The sequence below is a fragment of the Leptonotus elevatus genome, chromosome 7 (genome assembly GCF_054856555.1).
Source record: "Leptonotus elevatus isolate MCC_2025b chromosome 7, RoL_Lele_1.0, whole genome shotgun sequence".
Taxonomy (NCBI): Eukaryota; Metazoa; Chordata; class Actinopteri; order Syngnathiformes; family Syngnathidae; genus Leptonotus; species Leptonotus elevatus.
The window spans coordinates 4,568,277-4,591,673 of record NC_141245.1 but is presented as its reverse complement, the minus strand read 5'-3'; the positions used below and the strand labels follow the sequence as shown (position 1 = coordinate 4,591,673).

General features: G+C 41.3%; 1 protein-coding gene across 3 annotated transcripts; it reads left to right on the top strand.

Moving 5' to 3' along the window:
- Positions 1 to 934: 934 nt before the first annotated feature.
- LOC147170422 (uncharacterized) lies at positions 935 to 23,108 on the top strand. 3 transcript variants are annotated; one of them, XM_086080903.1, is made up of 4 exons: positions 935 to 1,191; positions 9,067 to 9,117; positions 20,139 to 20,152; positions 22,137 to 23,108. In XM_086080903.1, exons 1-4 carry the CDS (start codon positions 1,091 to 1,093, stop codon positions 22,274 to 22,276), a joined length of 306 nt encoding a protein of 101 aa, XP_085937029.1. In that variant the 5' UTR covers positions 935 to 1,090; the 3' UTR covers positions 22,277 to 23,108. The 3 variants fall into 3 exon arrangements, 2 of the variants coding, with proteins under 2 accessions (XP_085937029.1, XP_085937030.1); XM_086080904.1 differs by lacking the exon at positions 935 to 1,191 and adding an exon at positions 8,813 to 8,941; XR_015095592.1 differs by lacking the exons at positions 935 to 1,191; positions 20,139 to 20,152 and having other exon boundaries at positions 8,818 to 9,117.
- The last annotated feature ends 289 nt before the right edge of the window (positions 23,109 to 23,397 follow it).

Sequence of the window (23,397 nt, the reverse complement as noted above, 5' to 3'; positions counted from 1 at the left end):
ATAAGACTTGTAGGACTTGATTGAAGTGTCTCAGTTGTTTCTTCTGACTCCTCATCCTATAGTAGAAGAGAACTCGTCGGCTGCTCCTTATTGAATGATATCTTATTTATGTATTTATTTGGAGGCTACCAGACAGTTTTGTACAGTGACAACAGACATATGGTGTATGTGTGCCTTGCTAAATGAGTCAAGGCTCCAAGCGCCTTGTTATTTTCGATCCGCATGCTTGGGCTAAATAAAAATGTATTTGCTATTTGTTTTTGGTGCAGGGAAATTCTCCAAGAAATGTGTGTGTGCGTGTCAGTCTGCTTCTAGCTGTGTGGGACGCTGTGGAAGAAGAGGATCCAAGTCCAAGTGTGTGTGTGGGGGGGGGGGGGGGCATGCGTGTGTGTGTGTGTGAGGGAGAGAGAGAGAGGTGGGGTGTTTTGGGAGGAGAAAGGCTGAGTGAGTAGTAGCTATACCTGGACTGGACTGTCCCTCTTGCATTTAAGTGGGTGGGTGTGGGGGGAACAGGGGGGTGGGGGGCAGGCAAAAGGAGTGTGAGCCGAGAGGAGGGGGGAAAAGGGTGAGAGAAGATAGGAAGGAGGTGTTGGGGTGACAGGAGGACGGCTTCATGGCTGCTTTTTCCTTTTGCTGAATTTCCACACTCCCATTTTTTGTTTTTTTCTCCATTCAGCTGTGCAAGTAAAGGAGATTGCAAAAGAATGAAGGACAGTTTCAGACTAGAAAGGGAGAAATTCAAGACATTTTTAAAGGGCCGGGATTTTGGCTATGTTGTGGGTAGATTGGCATTTGCTATTTGCAGCTTTTAACAATCTAGTGGTGGAAATATGAGATTCTTTTTTGATAGTTATGACATTTAGCGCACGCCGAACTTAGTTTGCAACAAAAAAGTATTTTTTTTCCTGTTCTCGTTAATTTTCCCCTCCTTTTCCCCCCTATGAGTCCCTCATCCTCTCCTTTGCTTTTTTCCCCTCGTCTCACTCTATCCCAACCTCTCCCGAAGCGCCTTTCACATTTTTTTTTTCCTGTTTGTTTTTCTTTTGTGCATGTTTTAGCGTTGTTTTTATAGGTATAGGTCACTACGGACATGCCTGTGTGTATCGTATGTAGCTCACGGCAAGCGGCGTCGGAGGCCTTTCAAGAGAAAACAACATTTGGAAGCCAAAGAGAGCCAGAGAGGCAAAATGGGTAAGTCATTATGCTTCCGATATGCGATGAGCTGCGTTTGCTGTGTTTTCATGTTTTGGTTTTATTTCTTTTTGATATCCGACATTCCTTGCATTCTCTTCTTGGGAGTAAAAAGGGGCCTAAACTGACAACTATCATTCTGCAAGCACTGCATATCTGATATTATGAAGTGATAACAGCATGCCTCTTCCTCACCTCTCATAACTTCACCTTTGTTAAAACACCGCACCCCCAACACACAAACACACGCACGCACACTCTGTTGCTGGGTAGATTTTGGTGGGCAGGTTTGGCGGTGGCACTTTTCAATACTGAATGTTGCAGGTGTTGCTCTTCTTGTACTTTCAGAAACCTTGATCCTTACACACACGCACGCACAGTCTTGCAGAAGTGGTCGGGTTCTGTGGACCCTGCTGAACTCTTTTGTTGGGGCAAATCTCAAGGTGTCTTTCAGTGCGCTGGCAAAGACCCACTAACATACTTTCAGCAACTTGGCAACAGCTTCAAAGTCAGACATCTCATTTAAATTCAGGCGGAGAGAGGTGAAGGAGAAAGCGAACTGCAAATTGAAATTGGTTGGAAGGCGTCTTACAAGTGTTACTTTGTTGCTTGGACTTGTGCCGGGAGATTGCTCGGTTGATGATTCTTTGGGATGTTTTCTAATATGTAGCTTGTTTAAATACTAATTGGGGATTTGACCCTCGCTTTGTTTTGTCAAATGTTCAACATCAAAAAATAAAAGTTAAAACAGTAAGAGAAAATGTGAGTAGTTTGATTCTCAAAGTGCTCTTTAATTAATGAATTAATGTATGTGTTTGTATTTGGAAAAATAAAGTAAATTACTACATCTTACACACATTTTAAAAAATCAATTGAGACACACAAAAAAGTAAACATCCACATTCATTCTTGTTATACGGTCAAATTTTCTTCTGCTTCTTTTCAGCATTTCTCTCACTTATATCTTATTTGAGCTAAGCTGCATGGCTCTTAAAATGCCACATAAACTTTTCCAGCAATAACTCACGCAACCACTCTCGCGGGCAGGAAAACATGTTTGATATACACTTTTAGAGACATTTTTTCCCCCCCAATCCGTCACGCCGATGGACGTATGAATTCCTGTGCTCGCAGCCCCAAACCCGTAGATCCGAACTTGTGTTAATTGCCACCACAAGCTTGTATCTACAGGTCTGCGTCTGTGTAGCTCCAACAACCTGAGCAGCATCACCTAAATAGTCGCTAACACCTACCGACAAACTATTAACATGAATATTATCAGTATCAAAACTGGTCTCTTGGTTTAGTTCATTTACAGTCTATAATCTTTTGTTTTTGTTTTTACTGATCTTCTGATACTTTTCTATAAAGTACTTTGTAGGTTTGGGCCAGTAGCTTTGCTGTTTTAATGACCTTTTCCACAGCAGCCATTTTGGCATAGTATAACAGTAAACGACAAGATGGATACAGATCTCAAAATCATAAAGTTGGCGTCCCGCTCCGCGTGCCGACAGATTGAGGTAGTAGGTTGTATAGTTGAGAATTACACCATAGGAGATGACTGTACAACCTCCTAGCTTTCCCTGAGGCATGCACGGCCCCCTGCATAGCTGGACATTTATCAGTAGGCTATTCATGCAAACATTCGAAATATACAAAAGGAAGTCAAGATTAGCTACTGCATGCCTATTATTCAAAACGATGTAATTCGTGTAATTTCAACAACTCTAAATGCACAAGTTTCGATTCATTTCAGGTTCTGTTGTTGCAAAGCTGACATGAGTGGAAATATTTATGACTTTCTCTCTATGGTAGCATTCATTATTTTGTTTTGCTAAGTGACACAGCATTTAAACTTAGAGGAAATGTGCGGCATGACAAACATTTCGACATGTGACTACGAAGGGAAAGGCATTTGCAAGTCGCATACCAATAAGAAAAATAAAAGATTGGTACAGTCATTTTGAAGATGTAAATTGGTTCTTGTAAAATAATTGTCACGAAATGTAATGCTTTTAAAACTCTAGCATCAACATAGCTATCAATGAACACCAACAAAAAATAATCCTCAATTATATTACGAAATCATGTCAAACCACAGCAAAACACACTTCTTTTATAGGTCTTTTCTTTTCATATCTACACATCTCAGATTATAAAGCCTCCATTGTTCTTACAATATTGAAAACTGGCGATGTAATCTAGCTTGAGTGGCATCTGCCACCTTCACTGCAACAGTCTTTGGTTGGTTTTAGTCACGTCCAGCTGATTAGAGGAGAAAAAGACTGACCCCTGTTGGTCAACACAATCAAGGGTGCAGTACTAGTTTGCACTCAGTTATTTAAAAAGTGAAACTGCATTTGAAAGCGATGTCAGCTGCTTTCCTTGAATTACTAGAAAGATGTAAGAGCATTGTACATTAGTGGCTTTCTCATATATTATGTTTGCTTTTTGGGGGTTTGAATGCACAAATTGTGTTCTTTTAAAATGAATTTTGTACTGCAATTTGCTGGCTACTTGCCGGGTGTGTGCTGTGCCACTTGCCCATAGTCAGCTGGGATAGGCTTCAGCTCACCCGCAACTGGATGAATGAATGGATGGAGATGAATGGATTTTGGTATTTAATTATTAATTAAGCGGTTTCAAGTGTTTTTGGTCCAATTTAATTCCTTCCTTTTTCATATATTTGTGAGGAAACATACAGTTTTTGACCACCTGTTGAAACACTATATATGTCCGAAACAACAAAACATATGTTTTAAGGGAAAGTCAAAAATGTTCCTTTAAATATGTTCTGTGCACCTCCACTTGTCTAAACAAGGCAGTCTGATGAATAATGTGTTTGGGAAATATGAACTAAGCAACAAAATCTGCCCGTTTTTAGCCATTTTAGGGGGGTCGGCCATTTTGCCTCAAAATGACATCACAGTCACCTGTTTTCTGAGTTTGATCATGTGACGTGCGCAGGCTGAGCCATGAATGATTGTTACCGGAGCCCTGAACATCTGTGATGTCATTTTCAATTGACTGCAAGTGGCAAAATGGCTGCCCTTTGAGATGATAGGTGGATTTTGTGGATTCATATTTCACAAACACATTATTAATCAGAATAGCATAGTTTAAACTAGTAGTGCCACATAGAACATATTATTGTACAAACAATTTTATTTTGACTTCCCCTTTAAACACGACACAAAAATAAACATGTCTTGTAATGTCATATTCCAATTGAGTCACCAATAAGGATTAATTTCACATCATTTGCATTAAAGATTCCTTTATACTTCATGTAAGTGTCAACATTTTAATGTATTTCACCATTTCAGTTGTAGATGTCATGTTGACAATGATTTCCATTTAAGTCAGAAAAGTTGCGTTCTGTCTTTTTTTTCCCAGTTGCCATAGCGATAGACCAATGACCCCTGGGTAAAAAGAAATGGTTCTCTTACATCAGTCAGAGGTGGCACATGACCATCACTCAGGCCATCAGTGTTTTTTCTTTTTCTAAAGCAGGGATCGCCATCAATTTTGAAACTGAGAGCTACTTGTTAATGTGAAGGTTTTACCAGTTTGACACAAACCATTGAAATTAATGTGTTCAAATTACATTTAATAATATATTATTATTATTAACAAATAGTGATATTCCTTTTTTTAGAAGAAACTGATCATGCTCAACATTTCTCACAATATCAATAGGCAACACTTCATTTTTTCTGCTATTACTTCTACAGCATTCCTAAAAAATCTCCTCTGCTCATGTGGTCCTTGTGGGCCACCTGTTGCCCATGGGCACCACATTGGTGAGCCCTGTTCTGCAGCTCCACTGACCTACGCACCATTGCATGCGTTTACACGCTGCCCGGCCCGCGCGCTTGTATTGTTCCATCTCAGACCACTGCTGGTGTGTGCGTGTTTGCAGTCCTGCTGCTGTTTGGTCCGGTGTGTGGGATGTCGTGACAGAACTGGGTCTCGGCTGATGTGCTATTTGGCCTGCCAGGCTGATCCCTTGCCATCAGCAGCAGATAACAAATGCTTAGGTAGGACTGAGATGAAATCAGTAAATCAATGGTGACTCGTCTTCAGTTACCTGAATGCAGCTGATGTCAGAATGTTACGGAAGGGTTTCTGCAGCTTTTATATTAGTTACCAAGTTGAAACATAAACTACTACAAGTAAGCGAAAAGACTGATTCATTCTTTACATTTTGGTGCAGTTTCACACCTCTAAATGTGGATGAGCACTCAGTAGTGAGAAGCCATCTTCCAAGGTTGAACTGTCCACAAAATAATTGTGGTGTGTCGTATTTGTGTTTATTAGTTTGTTTATCCAATTCATGGAGAATGGCATAACACGTTCGGAATAGACAGGGTTGTCCACTGACCATTTGGCGCAGGGGGATTGTTGCTTTTGTGTTTCAATTAGCAAAAAGAGAAAATACTGTTCTTTATTTACATTTCTGTCTAAATACAAGCAAATTATATCAAGTCTTGCTAGTTGATAGCATTGCAAATGCCTTTTTTTTCCCTTTTTTTTTCTTTTTTTTTTTTTTTTTTTACAATCATAGTAGAAATAGATGCACCACAATAGATGCAACAAAAAAATTCAAATCAGTTTTAAAAATTTCAGGTTTTGACTTCAAAATATACTGTATATAGTAAATTTGACATTGTCATTTCTGGAGAAGCATTGGGGGAAAATTGGCCTCCATTGGAATTAATGGGGAATTTTAAGGTGTAAAATGCTGAATTATGGGGAAAACATGATTTTTTTTTCAGTGGTGTGAATTTTTTGAATATGTTGAAATTGGAATGATGTGAATCGGATTAATTATTCAGCGTGTAAAAAATATGGGATTAATAAAAAAATAGCAAATAGATATCTGCAATTTTTTGAGAAATTGTGTGTGAACTGTGAAGGTGGAATGGCATGGATTGACTGAATATGCTGATGATGGGATGGTTTTAATCGGTCAGTATACATGGAACTAGAGGTGAATATGTAAATATTTGAAAATTGGGGCTTTAGAAAATTTAGCAAATTTTGTGAATGGGAGTAATAATTGAGATGGCTTGAGTGATCTGCACATAATGAAGTTGTAATAGTTTGAATAGTTCAAGTAATTTTGAGGGAGAAGTGAATAATGTAGAATGTGTCTCCTAATATGGGAATTTTTGGGGATAAATACATTTGCATTTTTGGTATTGCATATTTATACATGCAAAATTATGGCATGTCGAAAAATTTTCATAAAGTGAACTGCATAAACAGATTTAAAATTTAAATGGGAACTATCTGAATCTGTTATTTTGAATGTGCCAATATAAATGAATGTATGTAAATAAGTATTGGGGGAAATTCGGCCTTGGTTGGAATTAATGGGGAATTGTTAGGTGAAAAAGTGTTGAATTATGGAAAAACTGTGAATTTTTGGAATAAAAAAAAAAGTAAGCCCACATGGGGTGAAAATGTGAAATATGTTGAAATTGGATTGATGTGAATCAGAGGAATCATGTAGAAGGAGAAGTGTGTCAAAAAAGTGTGAGAAATAAAAAAAAATAGGAATAACATATTGCTGGTGTCGGGCCTGAACCTCAAAAGTCACAATTTGGTAAAATAATATTTTTTCACATATCTAAATCTTTTCACACGTGTGGGTGTTATTTTTACAAATTATTTACCAATCTGAAGTGTTGAAAATGGCTTATTCTCTTTGAGGATGCAATGTTAATGGTTGAAGAAACATTACATTTTTGGGGTCTCCTAAATGTAACCATTTTGGTAGTACTAGGTTGTGGCCCGGCGCCAGCGATATGTGTGGCCTTCAGCAATTTATTTGAACCAATTTCTGGTATTTAAGCTATAGAACTATAATTCTGTTTGTCTTGTGCACAAACACAGCAATGTAACGTATGTTTGTGCACATATATCTCAGTGTGTGTGTGTGTGTGTGTGTGTGTGTGTGTGACGTGTGTACGCGTTCAGGCATGTGACGCTTTGTCTGCTTGCTGCAGGCTCTTACCATCAAAGCAGCTAATATTAGCATGTCACCCAAGACATGCTCTATTTGGACACAAAGCAACTGATAAATGTGGGGAGCTGTCCTGTCTAACTCTTGCACTATCTGTTCTCTATGCGAGTGTGTACGTGCGTGTGTATCAGCAAGCACAAGCAAATATGTGTCAGCAGCCAGGGTGATTTTAAAACCGGTAACGTCAGTGATTTTTTATTTATTTTTTGCATGAGAGTGTAGGGGGCGTGCCATCGATCCAGATGCGATTTTCTGGCCTTAAATGCAGCTGCATGATGAAGACAGCGCCCTACGTGGACCCGAGTCAAAGAGGCTTCGAGATGAGCCGGGATCCAGACACACCCAGTCGGGCAGGCAGCCAAGCAGGGAGGATGGGAAGAATAGAAAAAGGCCAGTGTGATCTCAAACACTTGCCTTCCTCACTTTGCGTCCGTCGCTGATTTGAGGCTACAGTTGGTTGTATGTCGCCACTCTCCCTTTCGGCTCCATCTGTCCCTCCCCCATCATCTCTCCTTCCTCTCTTCATTTCTCTCTCTCTCGCTCTCTCTCTCTCTCCGCACCAAAGCCTGGGGGAGCCAGTGGAGATTATATGTAGCCTCTATAAGCCAAAGCACATCATGTAGCCATGTTTCTGCGGCCCCATCTCACTCATACGCTGTCGGCTTCTACTTCACTCTTTGAAAGAAAGAAAGAAAGAAAGAAAGAAAGAAAGAAAGAAAGAAAGAAAGAAAGAAAGAAAGAAAGAAAGAAAGAAAGAAAGAAAAAAAGAAAGAGAAAGAAATTGTGTTTGCAGAGGGGAGCAGAGGATTTCCTTCAACGGTGCAAATCTGACAATGGCAAGGTGGAAAAAAAACAAGCCAAGGTCCACCCCCTTCTCCTCCTCCCTCTCTCCTTACCTCTCTCCCTCGCTCATCTGATATGGAAGAAAGAGTGGGCCTCTCACTGTAACTGATTACAGCTGTGGGGCAAATTAATGGATAATATTTCTCCTCCCTTTCTCACTGTTTTTTCACCTCCTGCCAATAAACACGACGGGGAAAATTATGAAGAGGAGGTAAAATTTTAAACACAATTACAGTACAAGGGTGAAAAGGGGGAGATTTCTCTCTCTCCCTTCCATTTATGATAAAAAAAGAGATACATACAATGAGAGGGGTGTAGAAGCGATTTGTGCAGTCTTGTTACTTGTTACTTATCTGCCTTTAGAACTTCAAGTTCCGACACTAAATGAGTGTAGGCATCGATGCAAAGGAGGTAAAAGAGTTGTTCAGTGTGTGTGTGTGTGTGTGTGTGTTCTCCACCCCCCACCTCCACCTCTCCTCTCCGCTTAGTGAGTGTGGCTGCATACTGGTATGCTTGACTGGCACTGTGCTCACGCTGTTGCTCGACTCTCGCTCATTTCGACTCGCCTCTTTCAACATCTGACGCTTGTGTATCACTTCCACCTATTTTCCAGAAAGAGGAATTACATCGCTTAGTCTCTCTCTCTCTCTCTCTCGCACTGTCATGTGACAGGGAGAGAAGGAGAGAGGGAGAGGGAGAGGGAGAGGGAGAGAGGCAGCAAAGATAGAGGGAGGGAGAGAGAGTGTACACATGGTCCATTCGGGCTCGGTCTCGCACCCATCTCATGCCTCTCGTTCTTGACTCTGCCATCACTCTTCTTGGGTTTACTACGGTTGACTTGTTAGCAGCCTGCTTGAAACGGTTGTCTCGCTTTTGGTGAAGTCATTCTTATTCAAAGCAAACTTCTGTTGATACCACCTGGAATTTCCTTGGTGTGCCGCTGTAACTTTAAATCTGAGCTTTCTCTCTTTGCCTGTTTTTCTTCTTCCTCTTCTGAGCAGGCAAGTGAGCGAGGAGACGAAAAAACAGGAGGCTCCCGTTTCAAAAGGAAGGTGAGTGACTACCAGCGGAATACGCTTCCTCCCCACTTCCATCTCAGCTTCCCATCTGTTTCCTGTGCTTCAGACCACCGTGCTTGCATGATGGAAGCGTAGAAGTCTATGATCTGGCTTGCATGTGCTTCGTGCTGCCTCCGGAGCTCGCTAAAGAAGCTCTGATGGAGCATTGGAAGGTTTAGCAGTACTGGTAAACATGCCAGGCAGCTTTTCTGTTGTATTTTGGAGATCGTTCAGTCCAAATTTGGGTTCTCACTCTTTGGAATCATCGTAACATCGTCTGATTCCTGCTTAATTGAATAAGTAGCAGCTATTTGGTATGGTGGAGAGCAGCAGCAAACTCTCTACCTGATGGAGGGAAGGCATTTTTAAAGTGTTGTATTGTTCAGTTAAGAGGGGGAGGGGGAGGGGGAGGGACAGAGAGTGAAAGTGTTAGAAGGGGGGTATAGTCAGGCCAATGTTGTGTCTGGTAGGCGTTTGCACTAGCTACTGTATATGCTCACAAAGTATACACGGGCAGCGAAGATGGCAAAGGCTGCGCTTAATTGATCTGGGTAATGAAGAAACATCTGTGTAATTGGCAAGGCTGCATGCCTTTTACCGGCAAAGAAAGCACGCATGCCAGAATCCGCGTTGCTAAGCCACTTCGTCCTCATTTGACTTCACTTTCAGTTTGCTAACAAAGAGCGGGAGGAAAGCGGCAGCCTAAGAGGCTTAGAGGACATGTGTCGTCGCTGTGGACATGTGTCTCTCTCCGTCCCTGAGACCCTAACTTGTGACGTTGTGTTTTCATGTCCACGGGTTAGGCTCTCGGGATCTGAGCGGGGTTCGCCGTCGCCGTCGTCACGCGCATGTCCCTGCCTCTCTCCGAATTCGCCATATTTGGCTCCTGATGCAAAACGCATGTCTCCTTGGCTTTTGCTCTCATCAGGCTGCTGCACCTTGCTCCATCCTATATGAACCAGAGAGCAATTTAGTCAGCCATACTGGGGTGTGCTTGTTGAAGGCCATTGGAAGTGCTTAGACATACTGTACGTCAGGGGTGTCCAAATCTGTTCCTCGAGGGCCACTATCCTGCATCTTTAAGATATTTCCCTCCTCCAACACACCTGATTCAAATGATCAGGGTCGTCATCAGGCTCCCGGAGAGCTCGCTGATGAGCTGATCATTTCAATCAGGTGTGTTAGAGGAGGGGAAACATCTAAAACATGCAGGATAGCGGCCATAGAGGACCGGAGTTGGTGACCATTGTTTAAGATGTTTCCCTCCTCCAACACACCTGAATGATGACCCTTGTTTAAGATGTTTCCCTCCTCCAACACACCTGATTCAAATAATAAGTTCTCTGCAGGAGCCTGATAATGATCCCAATCATTTGAATCAGGTGTTTTAGAAAGGGAAACATTTTAATATTCAGGACACTGGCTCTCGAGGACCCGATTTGGACACCCCTGCTTTATTTAATTCATTTGTGGTTAGTTCACAATGGGCTGCCAGTTGGAAGGGATAGTGAGTAGAAACAAGTTTGGTCAACTTGTAAGGATTACTTTACATCCGGGGTCACCAACTCCAGTCCTCGAGGGTCCCTATCGTGCATCTTTTAGATGTTTCCCACCTCCAACACTCCTGATTCAAATGACCAGGATCGTTATTAGGCTGATGAGCTGATCATTTGAATTAGGTGTGTCACAGGAGTGAAACATCTAAATCATGCAGGATAGGAGTCCTCGAGCACCGGATTTGGTGACCCCTGATTTACCTGAACTAGTTTAATGTAGTTTGGCTAACTATACAAACAGATGCAATTTAGAAGTAGTAATAAATCAAGGTACAGGGATTTTTACAGTGCTTTTTAAATAGTAGTTCTGTAATTATTCAGGTAGTCACCCTACAGGTGTTCGCCTTTACAAAAGCAGAAGAATTTGAAGAAAATGCTGACATATTTACTAGCTGTTAGCAACATGAGCATGTGAAGCCGAATGACTCGGTTTTGTAGTTCATTACCATTGTTTTGGATTCCTGATGAGTGCATCAGGTCTGCGTGTGCGTTCAGCTGTCCAACTTGAGAGCAGCACAGAGTAATGTTGAGAGCGTGACCATGACAGCTCTGTACGTTACGTGCTTGACCTCACTGAACTTTCTGCACCATTACCAAAATGAGCCGACGCACGTCTCCGTACAATCCTGTTTTTGTAGCAATTCTTCATGGACATTTTTACAATATTTTTGTTCGACCTTCACGTTCGACTCATGTTTATTTGCTGCTCTATAGTATCACACCACAGCTATTTAATCTCATTGACTCTTGTTTGTGCTGTATGCGAGATAACATGATTAAGAAAATGCATGACCATTCAGTTTAGCTTGTCTTTTGTTTTAAGCCGTGACTTGCTTTTTTGAATGTTGATATTATTGAAAGTCCAGACATGCCTGAATTCCTCCAATGTTGTTCGGTATGTGTCTGAAACATGGACTATGGCTGGTGTTTGAAATTCTTGTAACCCTGGAAATTCAGTTTGACCTTTTTCTGTATTGCTTTTTAGATAAGGCTTATTTTCCCGAGGGAGAATTCTCTTGGCTACTCAACAGATACAATAATATTTACAACATTCTAATAGGACCCAATAGAAAAGCTTACGGATTTGATTTAGTCCTATCTGTAATTGAAGTCTGCCATGATGCAAACCACTGCAAAGACCATTTGATTTTATGATTGCAGGTGTACCTAATGGTTTGGCCAGTGAGTGCATATGATGTGCCAACGTGAACGTACTTCAAAGTGGATTCCGAGAGCGATTTCTGTGCTGTTGTTAATTAACAAATATGGATTTTAACTTCAGCCCCCACTGTGCTGCTAATCTGCTGCTTTAGCAATTCTCTTATGTAATGCTTTTGTAAGCCTTGCCTCTCCTTTTCCCACCAGTCCTCTGCATCCAAATTGTATTTTATTTCTTCAGCTTGGTGAACAAAAAATTACCTGAAGCGACTTAGGGTGTCGCAGATAAGCTTGGAAAGGTTTCAGGCTTGCTTCTCCATTGTTCTGCTCCTCCACACACACACTGTCTGAAACACTGTGTCCCCGTGGCAGAGTGAGGCAGACAGACCGAGGGAGTCGTGGGCTTATACCCGCCACAATAAGCTGCTTTATCAACCTAACGTTATCCTTGATTGAATTTTTCACAAAAGGGATTCAAGCGTGTCATCTTCTCCTGATTGGATGGAAATAATGCCGTATGCACCTGGGAAGCTGATTTTATGATCTGATCGTGCATTACAGACGGATTGAGTTCAAATGTGGATGAAAGCGCTCAGATCAGCTGGCTATGATAGCATTCGTAATTTCCATTTCAATTTGGATTCTGTTTGGGTATTTAAGTGCAGCCTGCAGCGTTCCTTACCTCAATAATGAAGACGAGAACTCCTCCTTTGTTGACATCTCATGTAACACCTTGATGATGGTTCGGACTCCAACTTTTGTTTTCCTGACAATTTTAGTTTAACTCCATATTGGAGCACTTTTGGCACATAGAGCCTTAGATTGGACAATTATTTGCTTTGACTTGCGAGCTTCAGTTTGAGATATGAGTGCTGTATGTATCAATTCACTTCACAACTTGTTCGCGGAGGTTTTCCTGATAGAATTAGTAAATATTGTTCAAGCTCTTTATTGCCACTCTCATCTGAAGGTTATTGTTAAAGTAAACATGAAGCAAAGATAATTATAGGCAAACCCCACATTGCCTCCACTACCTGAATGCTAACATCCAATGGGAAAGTCCATAGACACGGGTGCCAACATTTAGCATGCATGTGGCAGTTAAGCAACAGATATCTGAACCCAAACATTGCCAGAACACAGACAGACCATATAACAACCCTCACAGGGTATATTCTTTACTTTGCGAAGAACAACTAATTTTAAAGTCGCACTGATGAGCTATGAGGAGTTGAGATGTCTCAATGAAAAGTATACTTCTGTATATGTCTGTTTGTCTTATACTGCTCCCAGGTAACTAAGGTGTGTAAAAAGTGTGCCAAAAACCTAATTCAAGACCTAACTAATTATTTAATTAATTAATTAAATCCTATCACATGATGTCATTACTGTATGTGTATAAAGTTAGCAGTTATTAATTTAATAATAATGCATATATTTGTGGAGACTGGGGTCAACTTGTATTTTACAATTTTAAAAATGTGTAGAATTTCACAAGTGACTTCATGTTAAAGATTAGATAGGTCTTAATCTAAAAAGAAAAATGCACTGAGCTGTCGCCAACGTCTTACAAATGCAATTATGCCATCTATTGGCAGAAAAATGGCCTCAACACAAATCAATAACACAGTACGGTACAGTACATATTTTTAATTTTAAACTCAATTTTATGAATTATTATGAAATTACTGTATGAAACTTGCATTGTACATTTTATTGTACATTTTGAACAGATGTAAAATGTGCGATTAATTAAGTGAGTTTACTATTGAAGTAATGCGATTAATTTCGTTCCGTCTTTCCGTTCCGTTTTCAATTCCGCTTATCCGGGGTCGGGTCACAGGGGCAGCAGCTTTAGCAGGAAAGCCCAGACTTCCCTCTCCCCAGCCACTTCAGCCAGCTCCTCCGACGTGATCCCAAGGCGTTCCCAGGCCAGCCGAGAGACGTAGTCTCTCCAGCGTGTCCTGGGTCGTCCCCGTGGCCTCCCGCCGGTTGGACATGCCCGGAACACCTCCCCAGGGAGGCGTCCAGGAGGCATCCGAACCAGATGCCTGAGCCACCTCAACTGGTTCCTCTCAACAAAGCTTCTCACCCTATCTCTAAGGGAGAGCCCGGCTACCCTGCGGAGGAAACTCATTTTGGCCGCTTGTATCCGGGATCTTGTTCTTTCTGTCACGCCCCACAGCTCGTGACCATAGGTGAGGGTAGGAACGTAGATCGACCGGTAAATCGAGAGCTTTGCCTTTCGGCCCAGCTCCTTCTTCACCACAACAGACCGATACAGCGTCCGCATCACTGCAGACGCTGCACCGATCCGCCTGTCGATCTCCCGCTCTAACCTACCCTCACTCGTGAACAAGACCCCAAGATACTTGAACTCCTCCACTTGGGGCAGGATCTGATCCCCGACCCGGAGAGTGCACTCCACCCTTTTCCGACTGAGGACCATGGTCTCGGATTTGGAGGTGCTGATCCTCACACTCGGCTGTGAACTGCTCCAATGAGAGCTGGAGATCACGGCTTGAAGAAGACAACAGCACCACATCATCTGCAAAAAGCAGAGATGCAATGCTGAGGCCACCAAACCGGACCCCCTCAACGCTTCAGCTGCGCCTAGAAATTCTGTCCATAAAGGTTATGAACAGAATCGGTGACAAAGGGCAACCTTGGTGGAGTCCAACCCTCACAGGAAATGAATTCAACTTACTGCCGGCAATGCGGACCAAGCTCTGACATCGGTCGTACAGGGACCGAATAGCCCGTATCAGGCTAACAGACAAAGCATGGCTCAAATGACCCCAATGATGAACACAAACTTTGGATCTTCGTTTCCCTTGCCCGGACGCGGGTCACCAGGGCCCCCCTCTGGAGCTAGGCCTGGAGGTGGGGCTCGAAGGCGGGCGTCTGGTGGCCGGGCCAATACCCATGGGGCCCGCCCAAAAAGGCATAGCCCAAAAAGGCAACGTGGGTCCCCCTTCCCATGGGCTCACCACCGGGGTCGGGTGCGCAGTGAGTTAGGTGGCAGCCAAAGGCGGGGGCCTTGGCGGTCCGACCCCCGGCTACTGAGGCTAACTCTGGGGACATGGAATGTCACCTCTCTGACAGGGAAGGAGCCCGAGCTGGTGTGCAAGGCTGAGAAATTCCGACTAGATATAGTCTGACTCGCCTCCACACACGGCTTGGGTTCTGGTACCAATCCTCTCGAGAGGGGCTGGACCCTCTTCCACTCTGGAGTTGCCCACGGTGAGAGGCGCAGATCAGGTGTGGGCATACTCATTGCCTCCCGGCTAGGCGCCTGTACGTTGGGGTTTACCCCGGTGAATGAGAGGGTAGCCTCCCTCCGCCTTCGGGTGGGGGGACGGGTCCTGACTGTTGTTTGTGCTTATGCACCGAACAGCAGCTCAGAGTACCCAACCTTTCTGGAGTCCTTGGAGGGTGTGCTGGAGAGCGCTCCTCCTGGGGACTCCCTCGTTCTGCTGGGGGACTTCAACACTCACGTGGGTAATGACAGTGAGACCATGGAGGGGCATGTTTGGGAGGAACTCCGGAGGCTGCTGACAGGTACCGGCTGGCCAAGCGGAATGCGGCTTCGGCGGTCGCTGAGGGAATGGGAGGAGTTCGGTGAGGCCATGGAAAATGACTTCCGGACAGCTTTGAGGAAATTCTGGTCCACCATCCGGCGTCTCAGGAGAGGAAAGCAGTGCGCCATTAACACTGTGTATAGTGAAGATGGGGTGCTGTTGACCTCGACTCGGGACGTCGTGAATCGGTGGGGAGAGTACTTCGAAGTTCTCCTCAATTCCACCGACACGCCTTCCTTTGAGGAAGCAGGGTCTGGGGACTCTGAGGTGGGCTCCCCTATCTCTGGGGTCAAAGTCACTGAGGTGGTTGGAAAGCTTCTCGGTGGCAGGGCCTCGGAGTTCCTAAAGGCTCTGGATGTTGTGGTGCTGTCGTGGTTGACACGTCTCTACAACATTGCGTGGACATCAGGGACAGGGCCTCTGGATTGGCAGACCGGGGTGGTGGTTCCCCTTTTTAAGAAGGGGCACCGGAGGGTGTGTTCCAACTTTAGAGAGATCACACTCCTCAGCCTCCCAGGTAAGGTCTATTCAGGGGTGCTGGAGAGGAGGGTCCGTCGGGAAGTTGAATCTCGGATTCAGGAGGAGCAGTGTGGTTTTCGTCCCGGCCGTGGAACAGTGGACCAGCTCTAAACCCTCAGCAGGGTCCTCGAGGGTGCGTGGGAGTTCGCCCAACAAGTACACATGTGCTTTGTGGACTTGGAGAAGGCGTTTGACCGTGTCCCCCGGGGAGTCCTGTGGGGGGTGCTTCGGGAGTATGGGGTACCGAGCCCCCTGATATGGGCTAATGCGATTAATTATGATTGCAAATTTTAATCACCTGACACCCCTACTTTTTGATAAAATTAGATTTTTTTAAACTAACATTTGTAGGATGATTAGTTTGTTTCCTTGCACTACATAAGGCTATAAATATGTTGTGTATGTGCCTTAGATAGCACAGCTGCTATGTCATTGTCTCTTAAGGAAGTTATTTAACATTGGATTCATGCCGTTATTATGACCGTAAATATTAAAGATCACATCATCATTCTATTCCAATGCAAACCAATTGCTTAGCCTGATCCGATTCTAGAAAGTCCTGTAAGCGGCTATCCGTGAAGAGTAGGTGTATGAGTGGAAGCTACGGTCCGTCGGGGAGTTAGTCACTGCTGTTTTGTGAAATGATTCCGTTGGATTACACTTGAAGTTGAATAATTGATCAAGGCGAGTGACACGTGGAATGCAGTGACTGTGAATATGTCTGTGCTGTTGCTCTTTGAGTCAAGTTTACAGTCACCGTGCTGCAGTTTCTTTTTTTCTTTTTCTTCCTTTTTTAGCCACACCCTTTGTACTGGGAGTGTCTGTCTGTGCTGCAGCCAAGAAGAAGCGACGTCATGAATAAGCATGCGTCGTTTGACCTTTTGACAATGTGGCTGTAAATAATGTTCACATTGGGTGGAGCAACAAGATACAGTTGTGTCTCCAATGTGAAGTCTCTTTTACATGTCTGCTGCCTATAAGAAGCTTCAAGTCTGGACTTCTTCCACTCCCTTTTCGATTGTCTACTGTTGATTGCTTGTTTTGTTTTATAAACATAATAAACATTTAAAATCAATCAAACCTGCCAGGATTGTTGGACACATGAGTTGTATCTAATTTGATGATGGAATTAATTCGCAGGTACGTTATACAGTATGTTCTTGTGTTTATGTAGGGCCACAATAAAGTAGCTCAAATGGATTAACAGAAACTAGATGATACTAGCAGACGCTCACCTCATTCATTGAACTGTTCAGCAATATGTCCCCAACAAGCAAGAAATATGAATGGCCCTGAGCTTCAAAGGGGTTGCTTTTGTGTTCGTCCAAAAACAGGCCCAGGGTTTGGTGCCGTCTGTGTCGTTGCACACATTCACATTCACATGGTTTTGGATTTTGTTTAATCATCATGTTGGAAAATTCACAGACACATCGATCAAAACAAAAAAATGGGGATGATTAATAGATATTGTGCTGGGTGACTGTGGAGATGTGATCAGCTTTAGCTCAGTCTGGCTCCACAAATGTGGCTATTTTTATTCCAACTGCTCCGGCCAGGGCAACATCAGTACAGTATATGAAAAGGAAGATTGGAAGCAATAATGTCATGTATGATTAGTAATATTTTGGAAAAACAAGAATCTATTGGCCTTTATTTTGTGTTTTCATCATTTTTTTCATCTCCTTTCAAGTATTCTGACAAAATATTTTGTTTCAAAGGGCCACAGAGAAAGGAAACTGACACCATTTCATTTACAGTACATGCAGCACATCCAACCACTAATTTATTTTTGTGTGTCTTAATGGCTCTTCACTCACCCTAAACTAACCATGTGGCTAAAATGACCAAAAACAAACCTAGCTAGAGAAATTATTTAAAAAGAGGGAAACAAGGTTATTTTATGTAACGAAAACAAAAACTGAAATTCAAAAAAAATATTCTTAACAAAATAAAATAAAAACAAAAATGCTTTTTTTTTAACCAAAAACTAACTGAAACTACATTTTATGTTTACTAAAACTAACTATAATTATAGCAATAATGTCCTGTGTTTTTGTCTTTGGTAATTAATTTAACGCATGAGTCTTTGGGGATGATTTTAAATGTGATTTTAAGTAGATTTATTTTGATACTAACCGGTATAAGGACAATTGAAAGTGTGTCACACAAAAGTGACGTCATCTAGCAGCAGCCAATAGAAAAGCACCTTCAGATGACGTCGTTCCTCTGCGACGATTTTCCATGCTTGATTTTTGGCTCCAGTGGCGCGGCTTGCCTGCTTTTTCCATTTAACTCAGTCGAAATGCAACATTAGGTAAGAAATGCATTACTTTTCTAATCTTACCATGTTTTTTTTTTTTTATATTGCGCACAAGTAATACACCTTTTTAAAAGCAAAAAACAAAACTAAAATTAATACTGAAACAAATTAAAACCAAACTAATAACTAAGCTTTTTTTTAAATAACTAAAACTAGTAAAAACTAACAGAACCACCCAAAACTAATTAAAATGAACTAAATTTAAAAAACAAAACAAAATCAAAACTAGCTAAAATGAAAATTCCAAAACTACAATAACCGTGGGGGGAAAGTAAGCTTGGTGGGTTTCAACAAAAAGAATGGTGTGACCTGTGTTGCAGCAAGTAGCGCTATCTGTACTGTACCATGAGTTTTAGCTAGTAAAAATAGCACTACTGTAATTGTAAAATACCATTTTGACGATGAAGTGGGCGCTTATCCATTTCATCCACAAGTACATGCGGGATTATAAATATTACTGTTTAGGACTGTTGTAAAACACAATATGTAGACAGCCAGTTGGTACCTCATTATTAGGCGATTGCTAGCTTAAAACACAAAAACATATTTATTGGACGTGTAAAAGTGAGTGGATCACTCGTACCTTGTAACAGACAGATGATTGTACTTGAATTTCTGTCTTTTTGTTTGTAATACACTCAACGAGCGGATCATAACAGGAGTAGCAAGGTTGGTTCAAAGACCACTTACACAATAGGACATTTCAAATTCAGGCAGAAAAAAACTCTATCAATGCATGAAACGTTAATACAGTAACTACACATATCTAAACAATGTGGACAGTAACAATCTAAACTGACAGACAAGAAAAATGATGGGGGTTAAATCACTTAGCAATACCCCCCCCCCCCCCTCTTTTTAAAGTTTTACCTTTTTTTTTTTATGGGTCATCCGCTAACATAATCATTTTTATTTTTTGTATTTTGATGCATTTATAGTATCAAAGTCAAAATGTTGGTATCGTGACAACACTCCGGCACTCAGTTAAGCATTTTTTAAGTTTGAGCTTAAATGTAATGTGAAGAGTGAGATTCCACTCATTAGCAGCTCGGACAGAGAAAGCAGTTCGACCAAAAGCACTTTTCTTAAAGGGAACAATACAGTCTCCCCTTGCTGCACCTCTGGTTCTCCTCTGGTCAGTTGTTCGGATGTTAATAAAATGGCGGATCTTAGACACTGTAGGCAATATACTGATGGGTCTATAATTGGATGTTGTGTGCTGTGGATGACGATTTTAATGCAGTCTATTTTGAAGTAAGCCTATCATAACTTCTATGTCTGCATATTAACGTTCTTCTTGACAATCTGATAGTTATGTGTTGGTAAAGTTCCAGATTGTTGTTTGGCAACCGTACACACGGAAGAATACACAGAGCATAATTGTGAAAAATGGAGGGATCTAGTGCAGATAGAGGCTTTTTGTTGGGCAGTGATGAATATTTACAGTGACTATAGAAACTTTACACACCCTTGTTTAAATGCCTTAGAGAATAAAATGGCTGAACCTTTTCCACTATTGATGTAACCTATAACATGTACAACTCATTTGGGGGGAAAGGGCGGGGCGGGGGCGGGGGCGGGCGGGGGTTGTGGGGTGGCTGTCACATCGTCTTTTAATATTGTAGCCAAAAATTTATTTTCATAGCTTCATAACATATTATATTATCCAAAGGGAGGAGCCAGTTGTGCATGATAATTTGGAGCACTTTATTTTGAGTAATTCAAAACAAAACATTGTTTTTATGGTGGTGTTTGTTCAATACAATTCTGAATGTTATTGAAGCTAAATAATGATATGAAAGTAACAATGTATGCCAATTAATTTGTCACAGATTTTTCCTGCTGATGCTCAAATCTAATTTATTTGTCTTTTTATCGCAGAAAACACGGTCATGGTAAGTCAGGTTTTTTTTTTCTCACACTGATGTGCTATTTGAGTTATTTATATATTCTTTGTCTCTATTTATATACCCTTTGAGTGTCTGGGAGCTTTGACAAGATTCCTTTTTAAATTTCATGTCAACGCTTTATTAAAGCATGCCAGTAGCTGGGGAGGGTCGTCATTCCAGATTTGTCGTGAGTGACTTTTTTGAAAATAGAAGGGTCATCAATGTCGCTAAATATAGCAACAAAATCGCAAAATTGTCAACACTGGGACAATAGTGCATACAATGACTTGATTGAGTTATTTTATTTGGGCAGGGCTCACATTGAAGACACTGCATATGCAAGATTCAACAAATTATATGAAACTAAAAGGCTTGCCTGCACCTCTTAAGAGCAAAACGAACTAGCTGATTGAATGTTATATACTGTATATTTGCAATACAGTCAAAGAGTACCTCAAAAAGGAATTATAAAATTTATATTCTGTGAAAGAAATTTGATATAACTATCATGTAAAATGTGTTTTATTGAAATTAATATTTTTCCCCTTGTTTATGACTAAAATTAACACAAAATATATGTTGTTGTTGTTCATGTTCATGTGCTGTCTCTACCCAATCCATCCATCGCCTGCATGCTCTGCCAGTAAAACCATGTCGAGATTTGGCACACACTCGCACGCACACACAAACACTCAAGAGCTCGGCAGGCAAATGTAGGCCAGAAGCCATCTGAGGATGGGGCTCAACAAAAGAGGTAGCAAGACATGCGACAAGGATAGACATTCATCCCGAATAGAAGGCAGTTACTCTATGAGTTTTAAACCTCTAACATTATACAATATGATACTAATTCAAATGTCGTTTTGGTAGAGCACCAAACTACAGAGAGGCTGAACTGCAAAAAAATAATAGTGGGAGAAAAAAAAAATCTGTATTTGGGTTACTTTGTCCATTGATTTGTTAATTAGCATGCTACTTGAGGTTCCATTTACCCCACAGTGGGGCACAAAAGGATACAAAAATGATCTTCCTGTCTTTTGTCCAGATTATTTTACGTTTTTCTTCCTCATCTCATAGGCCAAATTGTGCCATTTTAATGATTAAATCATTGATGGATGGATTGAAAAAGAAAAACAATGTAAAGTACAGACCACAAAAATAAAATGGAAAATAGTTTAATGTAATCATTATTAACTTATTTGTTTATTTATTTACTCTTCAGACGCAGGGGAGGTTACAGGGAAACTCTGCCTCCCCTATCTGCCCTCGCCGCACATGCCTAACTGCTTTGGCCAGCCATCTACATTTTACAATTGGTTGTGCGGCTGTTGAAACATGTTAAACCAGTGGTGCCCAAGTCCATGTTTTCCATGTTTCCCTCCTGCAGCACAGCTGAATCTAATGATCAGCTCATCAGCAAGCTTTGCAGAAGCCTGATAACGATCCTGATCATGAATCAGGTGTGTTAGTGTTAGTGAGAGAAACATGGAAAACAGGCTGGATAGGAGCTCTCCCTGTGATAAATGTATCTCTATGTAGTGGTTTACAGTGTAAAATTTAAGTTGTGGAAAAAAATCACACGCAAAAGAAGAAGTAGGCTTTCATCCAAAGTGATTAAAAAAAAAATAATACATTCTTATTTATCTTATTTTGGCAAAGGAATTTCATATAGAGAACATAACAGCTTTGTAGCTTGTGTAAATTAGCATAAAGTCCTATTTCCTTTGGAACATATCAAAAAATAAGTTAACAAGTAACAACTAATGGGAGAGGATAGCTTGGTGGAAAAACATAAAATATTCTGCCCTTTCATTTCTCAAGAACAAAAGTATAAATTCATGCCAAAAATCCAAGTACATTAACATTATTACTTTGTGCATGTGCATTTTTCTATGTAAATCAAGAAAATGTTTCCATCAAAATTATTGTGTTATTTTGAAAATACGGACACGTCAAACACAACTGAATCTTTTTTTGTGTGTTTTTATAGAACTGTTCCGTCACCTCTTTCAAAGGTTCTCAAAGAATCTGAATGTGAGTTCCATCCTCAGGTGGGTTTCATTGTGTCTGCGGGTGTATCCACACAAATCCCTTCAAGGTCACTGGAGTCTCTGGAAGATCTCAAATTAAGTTCTCATAAAGACTTTCTAACTTTTATATACGGACTTTTGATTGCTCATGCCGCGAAGCTGGAGAGTCAGCAGCTGATCAAGCATTTGAGCCTGAACGTCATTACAACGTGGGAAACCACTCATTGCTAACCCTCAGACGGCCCCTGGACAAATGGAGAAAAACGCTTGGAGGAGTCTTTAGACCAGGTGTGGGCAACGTATGGGCCGTGGGCCACATATGGCCTGCTCTGTTCTTTAATCTGGTTCACTGAGCATTTACATTATCAAAAGTGCTGTATTATTTGTTGCAATTTAGAAATTTTTCTGCCTAAAATTGTGTTAGTGAAAAAGTATTTATTCCTATTTTTTTTATTAATTTTATATGATGAAGCAATTGATCAATTTATTCATTGTTAATAATACAGTAAAACTTACAAGTCAAATAAATGTGACACATTAAAAAATATTGTATTTTTTAAAAATGGATTTAACGGAATACATTTGACCTATTTCATATAAACATTTCAAGCTATTTTTGTCCTCATCTACAAATAATCCATTGTAGCCCTTGAACCTCTTTCACACTGGGTCATGTGTCAAAAATCACTTGTTCTGGTAGCAATTAAAGGTCAACTAAACCCAAAATGGAAAAAAAAACTTTCTGTTATGTGGGGGGCAGTCAAAAGGTAATGTAATTAGCTCAATTTAATTTAACTTCAGTTATTAGTACAAGTTTATTAAAAAGAAAAGAAAAAACTTCCATTTGAAGGTTCTTTCCAAGATGTTGATGTGTTGGCTGTAGTTGTCTTCTTGTTTTTCCTGTTTTTCTAGCCAAGAACGAGGAGATTGAACTTTTCCGCTGGTAGCCCAGACTGCTTCTCCTTAAATTGTGAAGAAAAAAACAACTTTCTTTCTAATCTATTCCAACTGCAGGTGAACCCCTTGGACATGTCTGCTGCTCTTTTTGAGGAATGAGAGGTGCAAGCTCCCTCACTGCAGGTGATGGAGTTCTTGCTCTTGCTTCAAGTAAATCAGAAAGTAAACCTACCTATAGTCCATGTTTATTCATCTTTCTGCCAGTGACTGCTCCAAGTTTAGCTGAGTTAACGGAGTTAACAGAGTTAACGCTTGAATTAATTT